Source organism: Sitophilus oryzae, unplaced genomic scaffold, assembly GCF_002938485.1.
Source record: "Sitophilus oryzae breed Bouriz unplaced genomic scaffold, Soryzae_2.0 scaffold_1640_pilon_pilon, whole genome shotgun sequence".
In the NCBI taxonomy this organism is placed as follows: Eukaryota; Metazoa; Arthropoda; class Insecta; order Coleoptera; family Curculionidae; genus Sitophilus; species Sitophilus oryzae.
Window position 1 is genome coordinate 1,813,231 of NW_022146326.1, and position 13,776 is coordinate 1,827,006.

Sequence of the window (13,776 nt, forward strand, 5' to 3'; positions counted from 1 at the left end):
CCCGGCGTCGAATATGTCCATGGTTGGCAACAATGAATTTAAAAGTCGCGCCCTCGCTTACGTAACTAAAAGTTTGATTGGTATTAAATATACATGAAAATTTGAAGAAGTCCATTTTTCGTACCTATAGATGTCTATTTTTCGTTATAAATACTGAAAATACTATTTATTTCTCTCAATAAATTTCATAGAAATATAATAAAAAAGTATTTTTGCCTTTACGAAACAACATCGTGTAAAGCAAAACTCGATACCTCAATACGTTTTATTTCTCCTGTCCTTTCACATTCCTTTTACTCCCATATGCAGGGCTAAAGTCTTTTTTTCTATTTTGCTTCTTTCCAAAAACCCTCCTTATCTAAGAGTAGCAATAAAATATTTATAAGGATTACCCTGACTGGGCGAACTAGAACGAATTACAATGGCTTGGCAGATAGTGGCTTCAGTCGTCTCTTTTATTAAGAGTTTTCTTGGTTTTAGTTCAAAAGATCTCGTTTATAACTTTAAAAAGGAAACTCTTTTAGCCGATATCTCTGCAAACGAAATACGAACAGATTTTCTGTGCTGGTTGAGAAGAAAGGATATAAACTGATTCACTGTGCGAAGTTTCTTCTATGTAATTCTCTTAACTTGAAATTATTTAAAATATTATGGGAATTTATGAGAAGCTTGCTGAACTTGAAATAATTTAATTTATCCAACAGCCACTACTTATACAGACATTACTCACATGTATACATGCATATAAAATAAATAATAACACACGCGTGAGTTCTTGAAGTTATAACAAACTAGTGTGTTTGTTACTTCAAAGCCACACCATTTTATAGAAATTATTAAGCTTTATTCATAAATTACTAATTCAATTATTTATTTAAATTAACATTAGCATTAAATGAAAACGATTTTTTTTTGTAGATTCAGAAATTGTGAAACCTTGAATGCCTCCAGATGCTGTCCCTCCACTGCTTGAAATAGGCTCTGTCATTACAACGGTTCGTTCTGGAAGACTTAGAGCACCTTGATTCTTTTTCGCAATTTATATTTTATTGTTGACGGACTCTTCGATATATCCTTCCGCAACCGTTGCAGATCGCCATCTTCTGTGTCTTTTTAAGGTTGTCATGTTCATTCCTGCATTTGTCAATAATGTAGCGGAGGATCTTCTCATACAATGAACAGTGTATTGCTCGGGATGTTGTAGGCCCAAGTACTTGCGGAAGATCTTCCTGAATTATTGTTCTTCTATATATTCTATATATTGTTGATAATTCACTATTTTATCGTCAAAAAATCGCGACTTATCTACTTAAATGACGTCTTAATGTCATGCAGTGCTATTTTAATCTTAGATATATTTCCAACATTTAATTTTTTGAATTATCCTATTATCTCTATTCTTTTATGAGTTACGAGTATACATTTTTTAGTAAAGTATTGATTTTACATTTTTTTATTGACAAAAACAACAATTTTATTATAATTATAATAGCGTGTATGTCTACCTCTCGCAGCAATAACAGTTCAAGGTCTTCGTCGTATCGATATTAATTAATAAGGGTAGTTACTTTTTCTTGATCTACAGCTTAATGAATATCAAGCTATAGGTCAAGAAAACCCTTTACAGGCGCTAAGGCTAGCATTAATGAAGGAATCTCCGTTAATACTAGCCATAGCTCTTGAATAGTTGGTGATGGAAGAGGACGACGACGAACAGCTCTTTTAAGTTCATTGTACAAATATTCGATTGAGGTCGGGAATACAAGGAAGTCATTCCAATCTTTGTAATACAACCTCATGCTCGTTAACTATTCTTACTCCTTACTCGTTACCCGGCATAATGTGGGGCCTGGCATTGTCATGCATCAGTATAAACTGATTTCCAATGAAAGGAGCAACTGGAACGACAACTTCTTGGACGACATCTTCAATATAACGGTGGGCATTGAGAGCTCCATTTTTAAGTTCAAGATTTTAAAAATATTAGAACTTTATTTAAAAATGTGTAGCTCATAAAAGAATAGAGATAAAAGAATAATTCAAAAAACGAAATGTTAGGAATACATCTAAGATTACAGGAGAGTATTTTTTATCCAAAATGTCCGTCTCATTAGCGTAGTCATTACTGAAGTGTTAAACCTGTAGTAAAAACTAAACGAGTGTAAAACTTGGAAAATAAGTTTGTTATAATAATGGTTTTATTTCGGAAAACTCTCTATTTATTTATCTAGTAATGCTAAAACACTCTATTTGAAAGTCGATTAGAGAAAATAGTATGATTCATTGGCAAGCGATGTCAATATTTGCGATCAGGTAAAATTGTGTTGTAAAAGGCGCAGCGGCGGCGGCGGCGCACAGTGTAACGAAATCGGGAAACGCGGGACATTAGCCCAAAAAACAAAAAAATTAATTCATCAAGTTTTTATATAGATGGATAAAGGACATCCCAGAACTCCACCATGTGAGATATTTCTTGAGTTGACCTCTTAGTCGGGGAGTTATGGCGGGTTAAAGTTATGGTTTCCTTAATTTACCAAATCTGTACAAAAATTTCATACAATGAAATTTATTATTTTCAGAAGTTTCCTTGTGTTGTTCAATTCCAACAATTTTTTCCATAAAGAGAGGTCTTTTACTAACAACAAACCTGAAAAAAAATGTCCCAATTTTTTTCAAGTCTAGTTTCTACATGTTTATTATGACTTTCAAAAAAACGCTTACATTCGCGCAAGGTTATATATACAAAATATCATAGAGTGAACCTTCTAGTATACTGTTACATATAAATTTCATCCACCTAGATCCGAACCTGGAAGAAAAAAATAAATTTCCTCGGCAATAATTACGTTTTCCATTGATTCGACCGTAGTTTGGTGACATGAAAGAGACAGCAGAACTATTTGTTTCCCTTTACGGTTGGTATTATATGCATTCAAGCATTCATATGCTTTTGATTCATGGTGCAGATATCTGTGAACGTTTTCAATTTATACCCATCGGCAAAATGTCCGAAGAAGCATCTGAATCAAGAAACAAAGAATTTCGATCGTTCCGCCAAAATTTTTCCAGGAAGAGAGGTCGTAAGGAAACTATTGAAGATATATTGCACAACTTATTGATATATTCAGATCCTCTACTTTCACATCTGCGACCAAAGCACTCTAAAAATAAAAAAGTAGACTTGTTTCCGGAAGCGAAAGAGCTCTTCACTTGTATATGGATGGAGAAGAAATTGAGAATGATTTTTAAGCATGTTCTATGTAAGTGCCTTACATATTATCACAGATAACACATATGTTATCTGTGATATTATGTTATTTTGGAATAATATACACCCCACATAAATTATCGCATCACTTATTAATTTGGAAAACTGCCAAGTATTCTTAAATTCTCTGGGTTAACAATAATCTCAAAAGTTATTTGCATTAATAGCAACTTGTTAAGGAATGGAAAGTATATCATAACTCAGGCAGACCTTAGATTTAAGTTTTTCACATAAAAATGTTTGAAGCGTTTCAAGAATAAATGCTACGAAAAATATAAGCGAAATTTTTCGTGAGGTGTGTATTATGGTTTCCTTTGTTGAGTTGAATACGTTTTTTTCGCATATTATCATATTATTTAATACTGTTAAAAGATATTTGCCACTTGTGTCGTTCTCTTTGAGTTTTGCAGTATTATCTAATTTATCCCTTATTATTTGAATATTTAGGAATGTTGATTGAGTTTTGACATATTAGCGGGAGATAAATGATTGTTCGACAGTAATTTTATAACGTTTTTGGTTCATAAGAGCTCTAAACTCTTCGTAGATGAAAAAATATACCTGTAAAGTCCTTTTATAAAACTTCGTATTTTTTTTGACCTTCCATTATGCCTTTTTTTACTCTTTTCGCCCTGTAGTAAAAATTCCTAGTCGTATTATTTAATTTCTGTCAAAAAATGTCAGCAAGAATAGTGATTACTGAAGAAAAATGCCAATGTCCCACTATTTTAGTTTTCGTTACACTGTGCGGCGGGTCAGTAATAGACAGGCCGGCCGGCTGGCTGTAGTGTAGTGTTGTGATATTAGGGACGCCAATCTGTTTAGCGGCAGATTTGCGTCCGGGGAAAGCCCCTATACTTATTTCAGGTGACAGCAGGTAGTTGTTGAAGATTAACCAATAGATCCGAATAATATTTGAATTAGATGGAAGATATGGAATGGGATATATTGAATAGAATATCAGTTGCTAGTGGGCGGAGCACCCCCCCTCCCTGAGTTTTATTATTTATAAATTTTTTCCAGATCAGTAAATGTTTGTTTTGTTATTTTCATGTACAATGAGAGTCTGCTTGCCAATGACTAACTAAATGGGTATTTGAGGTGAATTTGCATTTGTGAGACCCGGTTGAGTAAGCCCCAAAAATAAGCGATTTTACAAGAGAAAAATCTATATTCCTTTTGTAATTTGAATAGTTTATTTTTAAGAAACTAAATAAGGAATATTTAACTCTTTGTAAATATATACCAGCAGATAAATGATATGTTTTAAAAGCCCGAGCTTAATCTAACCGTATATTACATCTTTTTGTTATTCTAGGCCAAGTCGGGTGTGTGGGCAATTTGTCTAGTAAAATGGAAGACAGAATAAATCATCGCCCGTCGGCAGATGCACCTCGAGCTTATTTAAAAAAGATAGTGGAAAATGTCGGCGCATTATTATCGCACAGCCTTCATGCAATAACACATTTCTTTCCATTTAGCTAGGAAAAATTGCAGTTTTTACATTCTAGATGTATTTTATCGCTGCAATAAAAGTTTGATATTAAAGCTTCATTTTAGTGGAATAAATTAGTGGTTTCAATTAGTGTAGAAGTTTGTTCCTTTAATTTCAATATAAGCATTCAGAACTTCAAAATTAGTGGTAAGACATTTTCAATTAGCTGAAAAAGTCATCAAACTTTTAACTTTTCCACTAATTATACTTCAAAATTTGCGAGAAATACAATGTTGGCCTTTGATTATCTTCCATCAAGAGAAATTGTGGTTGGAAATCAAAAGTTGATTGTTCTATAAGCTAAATATTAGGCTTTCTCTATGGATACAACTGGCTAACGCAAGCTGTTGCTAGGATATTCTATTAATTTTAATTGTGTTTTTTTTAATATTGTGAATGATCGTAAACTAAAAAGTATAAAGTGTAATTGAAACCACTAATTTATTCAAGTAATTGCGAGGTTCTGAATGAAGATTAAGAAAATGAAATAACAACATTAATTAATAAAATTATGATATCGTAGTAAGAAAAAACGGCTCACCTTATGAATTTTTAATTATTTTACGAAAAGTACAATATTTTGATGAGAAATGGGGGATCTATTGACACTTCTGTGTATAGAAAACCTTTGTAGAAAACCCACACATACCGGTAAGTATACCATCCTACTAAGCAAAACCTTGGGTTGGCGTGCAGGGAGTTAAAAATTTTAAAAAATCGTAGCTCCAAAATTACAGTAGCTAGCGAAACGCGGTTTTCAATTTAAGATTAGGAATAATATTTACAACAAAATTTGTAATAACAGCAAAATCAGTCAAAGTCGCAGTTTTTGAGATAAAAAAAAGGAAAATTCCTTTATTTTGAAACTAAAAGAACTGCCTACCAACTTTTTATTAACATATTTTAGTATGGGCGGCTATACGTGCCTCCCGGGGGCGGCGCCAATTTTTATTTTTAGGTAAAATTAAAAACAAAATTCTTATTATAAATGTCAGCTTTCTGACTTCTTTGTATTTTCTAGACACACTTACAAAAAAGCTTTTTTCAAAAACTTGGGACAATCGGCGGGTGAATGTCTCTTTAAGCTATCTCGAAACATTTTTTAGCCGAGAAAGTAGTTTGACCCTAAAGCACCATCTGCTGCTCAGTGGGAGATGTATTGAATGTTCGTTTTCTTATCCCTTAGCTGTCATTAAGGAAAAAAAGGGGATTTTCCGATAGTTTATCATGGAAAATAGATTTTGTTATTAACAGTTTCATTTCCAGAGAAAACCCAACATAGCAAAGTATACAGGGTGGTGACAATTTCAATGCTTAACATAGGCATCTCAGAAATTCCGCGAGATATGAATTCGGTTAAATGAGACAATTGTTGGTGTTATTAGAAGTTTGAAAAACACCTGTGAAGGAAACTCCGATAAAAACTTCATAAATTTTATTAAACTAATATTGGGAATAAGAAAATATACTAAAGGAAAACTAAGCTTTTCCTGGAGCTATCAATCACCCTATACAATACATCGATCGTTTTATCTAAGTTTTTACCCCAAACAATTTAATTTTGTCACGATGGCGATGGCCTGTCACGATCACCAATACTTTATCTTCTTTATCTTAGAAAGCGCTGAAAAAATAAGTTTACTAGTTCATTGTTCTTAATTGGTTGAGCAGTAAGTTTTTTTCGTTTTAATTAAAGTTATTCTTTGTGTTGAAGAGTACGATCAACACGCTTAGTAAAATAAGATGTGCTGAATAAAGAAAGAAAGGCAAGTATTTCCCCAAGCGCATGAAACCCAGCGTCGGATTAAGTGGTTATATAATAAATACTTCGCATTTTTGCTCTCTCTGACTTACTAGATTGCCATAGCGATTTACTCCTATACAATATTTAATTGGCGCATTCATTTAGAAATATCAGGCAGTATCATTTAAAAATGCTATATCCAAGAATACTAAAAATGTGAAAATTCCTATCGCTAGCTGCAACCCAGTGGGCATTTTATTTCTTTAAGGAAAATGTGTTCTAGGTGACGTGGTTGTTACGTTACCAGCATCAGATGTGAAGCAGTAAAACGCAGATACGTAACTGTTCCCTAATTTTCCCTAAATGTAACCAAACTAGCTCACGGGGAAGTGTACCAGTGTGTAGCATGGCGCGGAAACTAAAAAGTGCTCTCGGCAAAGATTTGAATTGGTAAACAAAGCGATCAGAGGACGCGGTAGAATATATCTGATGATAAATGAGAGTAGGTGTGGAATTGGCATGTTACGCATATTTAGCATATAGCGATTGAGAGTTATATTTAGAAATTAAAAGACAGGTTGAAGTTGAAGTCAAAATTCCACTTACTGAACCAGAACCGTTCTGCTTCCCAAGTGGAAACCAACTTAAAGCAGAACTCAAGAACCTGGAAGGCTCTATCCAAGATTTTCCATGATTTAAGTAAGAACAATCTACGGATTGGCATAGGGTTTTTAACAGGACACTGTCTCATCAATATACATCTCAGTAGACTGAAGCTAAGCATCAACGTCCATTGCAGATCCTCATCACTGAGTGCATCAAGACGACAACCATTCATGCCATAAACTTTGCGACGACTGATGACTGATATCAGAGACGTCTCTGTCAAACTGTCTGTTATAGATAAAGGAATTAAATTTAGATTGGAAAGCCCGTCAAAATATATAATTGTTTTGAGTCGCGACGGTTGTACGCGATCTGGCGCTGCTAGAGCGGTTGCTAAGAACAACCGCAAACAATAACAGAACTGAATTTCTCGTCAAAGTCAGAATCCTCAAAAATTATAAAGTCTTTCAAAATTTAAACGGCCCTCATTTAAAAAATACCGAAAAGTTTTTAAAGCGTCCATTCTCAAAGTAATTATTGCTATCTTGTGAGTTTAATTTAAATTTTATTTACTCAAACCCGTGATAATTATGAAAAAGTGGCATTAAAAACTAAAAAACTTTGTTGTGAACTGTGAACTGCAAAAACCATCGTGTATCGTGGCATTACGTCGGTTTCAAATGTTTCATAGGTATTTCACACACATGTCTTTTTATAAAATAAAGTTTCTTGTATGCAAAACACTGTATTTTATTTATAAAATTAACAGAAAATAATAATAAATTTGAATAAATAATATTTGGCGACATAATTCCGGAAAAAGCCGAACCGCTCCGAAATTATCAAAAGCTTTGGGTCGCGACCGTTGTAAGAATAGCGCCAAATACTGTTTATATTGTCCTTAGGGGAATTTTTCAATCTAAACTTGTTTCATTTATCTATGCTGTCTGTTAAACTGTTACTTTTATTTAGTAATTTTTGTTTATTTTTATTCTGAATTTTGATTAGTAAACGATTTCCTTTCCGAACAAAAAAATAAAACCCAGAAACGTTATTTGGAATAAAAGATGTCTTTTCGCTGACATTAACGTTAAGATTGCGGCTTAGAGGACATTTTCATTTATCCCGGTTTTATAGATCCTTAATCAAAACTTGGCGAAAATAAAACCCGTAATTTAAATTCAGAGAGAATCGTTCTCTTTTAAAATCGTTTTTGCTTTTGTAACATCGCAAAGTAATATTTTTCTCGTCTAAGAAAATTGTTAATTTAAAATTAGGCATTGTGTTCGAAAATTAAAAAGCGATGAACTGTTATCCTGGAGATAGAATGTTGCTAGAATATCTTGATAACTTAATTAAAATGTTTTGAAACTAGTTCTTACATAAATATCTTAGAAAGACTAATTAATTACTAACAACTTTTATGGAAATTTTTCTTAGATGGATGCTTCTGTTCTGTTACTTTTTTGATCATTTTTTAATTTTATAATATTTTTTTTACCATTTTTCATGGTATACTGGTAATAATAATGCAATAGAAATTTGTTATATACCGGGTGCGCCTCAAAAGTGGCCCCACTATAACTTTTTTACTTTTTGACATAAAAAACGAGATTTGGTATGTCAGTATATGACAAATTAGGATTGATTGACATATTCATTTGTTTTCGGTCACTTCCTGTTTCACCGAAAATGACTACAAGGCTTGATTTTTCTACAAGGCTCATTGAATAAAAATTAGTGTTTTTAAGACAATCATGGCACTCTAGATTGAAGTTAAAATACGATTCTTTTTAAAGCGAAAATGTCAAATGTTGGTATATTATGTTTATGTCATTCTATTCAGAGTGTCATTTTCTATCGAATAAAATAAAAAAAATACCTAATAAAGTATCATAAAATATATAAATATATATATAAATAATATAAAAATAGAAATTTAAAAATCAAAAGTTGTAGTAATTTCCGGTGAAACAGGAAGTGGCCAAAAACAATAGAATACCGTCAATCAGTCCTAATTTATGTCATAAAGTGACATACCAAATCTCGTTTTTTTTATCTGAAAAAATAAAAAGTTACATGGGTGAGCCACTTTTGAGACGCACCCGGTAAAGTGTTTCTAAGAACGAAATTATACACATGGGTGGCCCATTAGTCTGAAAATTTACAATATTGTCGTCGATACATTTCTCTGAATAAAATTTAATATAGTTTTGCTATTGTACACTATTTTTTTTGAAGAACTATGCGGTGTTGCAATGCTATTTTATATTTACTGATACTCTAGTTAAACACAGTATATCCGACAAATAGTTAAACACTGAAGTGAATTTTACTTTATTAACACTTATCAATATTTTCTTTAACATCAAGGATATCAGATTAAGTACGCGAAGGAAAACTTACATTATCTTATACAGGGTATTTTGCATGGCACCGCTCAACATCGCTATATTTAAACTGCTATATATCAATAGCGTTATTTATTTATAATTAATTTATTTTTGTTTCCTAAAATATTTTGATTAAAAGAAAATACGCAAAAGTGGGCAACGCTGTGCCAATGAAGCTTCATCACGCTACTGAAAATTTATTTGGTATCGCTTATACTTGCTAAATGTCTAAATAATTATACATTAAAAAATATTTGATTCACAAAAACATGCATTAAAAAATATTTGAATATATGCAAAACATAGCAAAATATGCACTTTTAATATTTGGGTTTCCCTAGTAATACTCAATCTAGGTTAGACAGAAACGTCAACCTCAAAACGAGCGGCTTTTTTCCTACTTTTATCCCCGACGAATCCGTAAGCGCGAATTTACAGTTGCAGTAAATTTAACGCAAAGGAAGCGCCATAAACGACGGCGGCACAAAACAAGGGGGATAAATATGGAGAGCGCCGTTTTGGTTTTATTGCGGTAGGGAAGAAACGTGTCGCCTGTATTTTACAAAATGTTTCGGCGTAAGTGAGGTGATTATTACCGTAACAAACGTATATGAAATATAGGAAATAAAAAATATATAATTTAGAGCAGATAAAAAAGATATCTTTGAAAAAATAAACGTAATATTTGAGCAATGATCTTTTAAGAAAGGATATCATACAAAACAATTTAAAGGTGTAAGAAAGTAGGAATCCTGGACAATTAAGTTATGACTTTTATCTATGGTTGTGACTAAAAAGTTATATTTTGTGACGTTTTTTTACTTTGACGTAAACAAAGCGTATGTTGACGTATGTGAAAGTGTCTAAATAGCTGAGATTTTTGAATGTTCTGAGTGCAAAAAAGAAGGTAAAAAGAAGATAACATCATGTATCGGGCTTTTCATTCACAGAAAAGCTCATGAAAGAAAAAATGTGCGTCTTTACCCATTCTTTACCCATTTCGTTAAGCGATTTGAAAACGGTACCTTAAAAGATAGTTTTGCTTGTCGAACTGTCAGTAAAAGTAGAAAAAATAGAAATAGAGCATATGTGGCCCAACAGTTGTATTTTATTATATCAATGAAAAGTAATGTATCATTTTATAGAGACCAGACGTCTCGCTAGGAAATTACACCTGTAGAGAAGTTTTTATAGATGTTAATATTCTATAGGTATCGTTTGATTTTTCATTCACCATCACAACACAAATCTTAAAAAAGTACTTACTTGGGTTTTTCGCCTGGAAGAAAAATCTAGAGAATAAAAAGATTATTTTGGTAAACACAAGTATCCTTTATCTAGCACTAAGCTTTCTATACCTATATGATAAATATATATAGAGCTAACAGAAGAAGACCTCTTAATTTATCAACTTAGAGCTGTCAGATGCAAGCTGCTTAAGACTACTTGAGAAATTGTTTCTCTTTGTGCTCTCGAGCGTCGTTTTTTGCTCACGATTATCTGCGATAACAAAGCTCAGATAACAAAAGGATTTAAACTCAAATACGTTCTGCACAGAAAGCAAGGCTGTATAGAGCGTAGAAAATCAGTTAATTTAACTACTAAAGGTTGAAAAGAAACTATAAAAAATGCTGTTGTTGTTAGGAAGTCATTTCAAAATTTCATTTAAAGTTTCGGATATTTTCTTAAACCTCAAAAATTGTTATTTTTAAGAGAATATTAGTTATATAATTAAACTTTATTATATACTATGTGTAATTGTGTAACTTCTTACTAAGAGCTATTAATTTGGAGGATTTCAAAGACATGTTTGAAAAAGTTACATATAATGCTGTTTTAATATAAATATTATTTTCAATTTATTTCTGTAAACTGTAAATTTTCTGTTTCCACAATAGTCTGCAAATTTGGTAAAAGACCACCCAAAATACACACGTGTATGCAAATGCCTAATAATGTTAACGCTTAAATTTATTTAAGAAGAGAAAAAAATTGAACTTAACCAACAATTCGTATTTATAGTGGTTTACAGTAATTTTGTTAAATTATACGAAAATTCTCGTTAATTATTGGTTTGAAATAAATATGACGATGTCCTCCAATGAAAATGCGAGTTGCTGCTTATCTCTAATAGTTCTAATTCTGAGTTAGGAAACGCTCTACCTAGACCGTTATTCAGAAGCTACAAACCTATCGATGAAAATATGCATGAAAATTTACTTTCTAAAAAAATGTCATAAGTACCTATGTGGCGGATTCATCTCTCCCAAAAAAATCCTATATGGGTATTTCGCCACTGCAAGAAAATCTACAAAATAAAATAGTTATTTTTTGTAAACACTGCCGGCGTTAATCCAACGGAGACTACTTGTGTGTGTGTGTGTCAGCAGTTAGGTTTCAGTTCTTCAGTGGCACAAGCGTCAAGCTTCAGTGGCACAGCGTTTCAGCGCCCAGACATGCTTTTGATCAAAATATTTTAGAAAACAAAAATAAATTAATTATAAATATATAAACATTTATTATTTACATTAACAAAAGTCACTACCTCCTACTCACCCTGTATACCCTCTAACTAGGTATATGTGAGCATAGTGTATCCATCTATGTCCTTACAAGAATAGGGACATAGTTATAGTAATAATATAGTTTATAGTATCAACATTAATAATAGTAATTTAGCATCGACCACATACCTTAGCAGACACAACAACATGAGAAAACTTTACATCAAGCACTATGTCTTAAACACAAACTGCTACAAACCTACACACCGGACTACAAATACACACCTTTGGCAATACTACAAAATACCAGCTACAATTTTATGGAACATGGACATGATTACTGATAAGCCAATGCATCATAATCGCCCAGACATGGTTTTCCAAGACATAGCAGGGAAAAAAGTCACAATAATAGACTTTGCAGTTCCATCAGACTCCAATATGACACAGATGTATGACGAAAAAATATCTAAATACCAGGAACTGGCAACAGAAATCAAAAAGCTATGGAACCTAGCTAAAGTTGAGATTCTGCCAATTATTATATCAGCTAACGGACTAGTATATAAAAATATGCGAAGCCACCTAAAAAATCTTCAAATCCCGACCAGCAAAATTTTGGCGATGCAAAGGGTTGTGGTACTTGGCACAACAACGCTAGTACGGAAAGTTATGTCTTCATAATGAACAGCACGCTTTGTATATGGTATACGACCCGATACAAGGATTATTCCAGAGAAACCTATGATAACATAAATATAAATTGAAATCTTTTTGAAGTTCTTTGTATAAAAAATGAGACATAAACGTTCATAAATATATAGTGATAGCTGACTATCAAGTTCTCAATTATAAACATGTCAAGAACTGAAGCATTCAATTACAAGTTTTAAATTTAGATGCACCCATTCTGATGAAATTTATTTGTTAATTAATTTAATTAGCAATTAAGAGCTTACGCGAATCTAGGTAGGACGAAGTATCGCTGTCAACGAGCTTAAAGCCCCCGTAATAAAAGTTTTAATTACACGAAATAAATTTAGCTTAATTTTACTAGTTTCGCGAATACAAAAGGAAATTATGTCATTATTGCAAAACAGAACCAAGCGATGTTAATTTGCTCTCTAGGCATTACTTTTAATGAATGAAACTTGCTTGTTATTTTCTAATCCTGAAATATACCAATAACACTTTTTACAGTTTAAATTATTATATTAAATAAAACTTATAAATTCCATTGCTCCTATTTTTTATATACAGGGTGCTACAAATTTGAGGTACGAACACTGGTATCTCGACAACCGTAATATATACGAACATAATTTGGCCCGACTAAATTGGGGCAAAGTTGCGTCTTGGGATGTTTGACGACCTGCTATGAAAATAGTTTCAAAATTTTGAGAGATTAAAGAAGATTTTCAAAAAACTTAGCAAAGATTTTTTTGAAAATCAATTTTACTTCTCCCTGTTGTTACTTTTAAGAAAATTAAAAAATTAATTGCACATTCTATAGCAACTTTATCAGGATTATCTGATAGTATTTTTAGATTTTCAAACTAACTTATAGTTTCTGAGATACATAGTTTCTGAGATACATAATTTCTGAGATACATTCATACCAACCCTAATTACTTTTTTTAATGCGGACCTGGATTTTTTATATTAGGTTTTGAAAGAATTAGATAATATTTCTTATTTTATTTTGGGTTTTTATACTAACTTCAAGTTCGGCTCTGGTTTGTTAAATTATTTAACCTCATTATATT

General features: G+C 32.2%; 1 protein-coding gene across 1 annotated transcript; it reads left to right on the forward strand.

The window, feature by feature from the left end:
• Positions 1-12,337: 12,337 nt before the first annotated feature.
• Positions 12,338-12,694, forward strand: LOC115880690. The gene has a single exon (XM_030897971.1). The coding sequence runs from the start codon at positions 12,338-12,340 to the stop codon at positions 12,692-12,694; it is 357 nt and encodes a 118-aa protein (XP_030753831.1).
• The last annotated feature ends 1,082 nt before the right edge of the window (positions 12,695-13,776 follow it).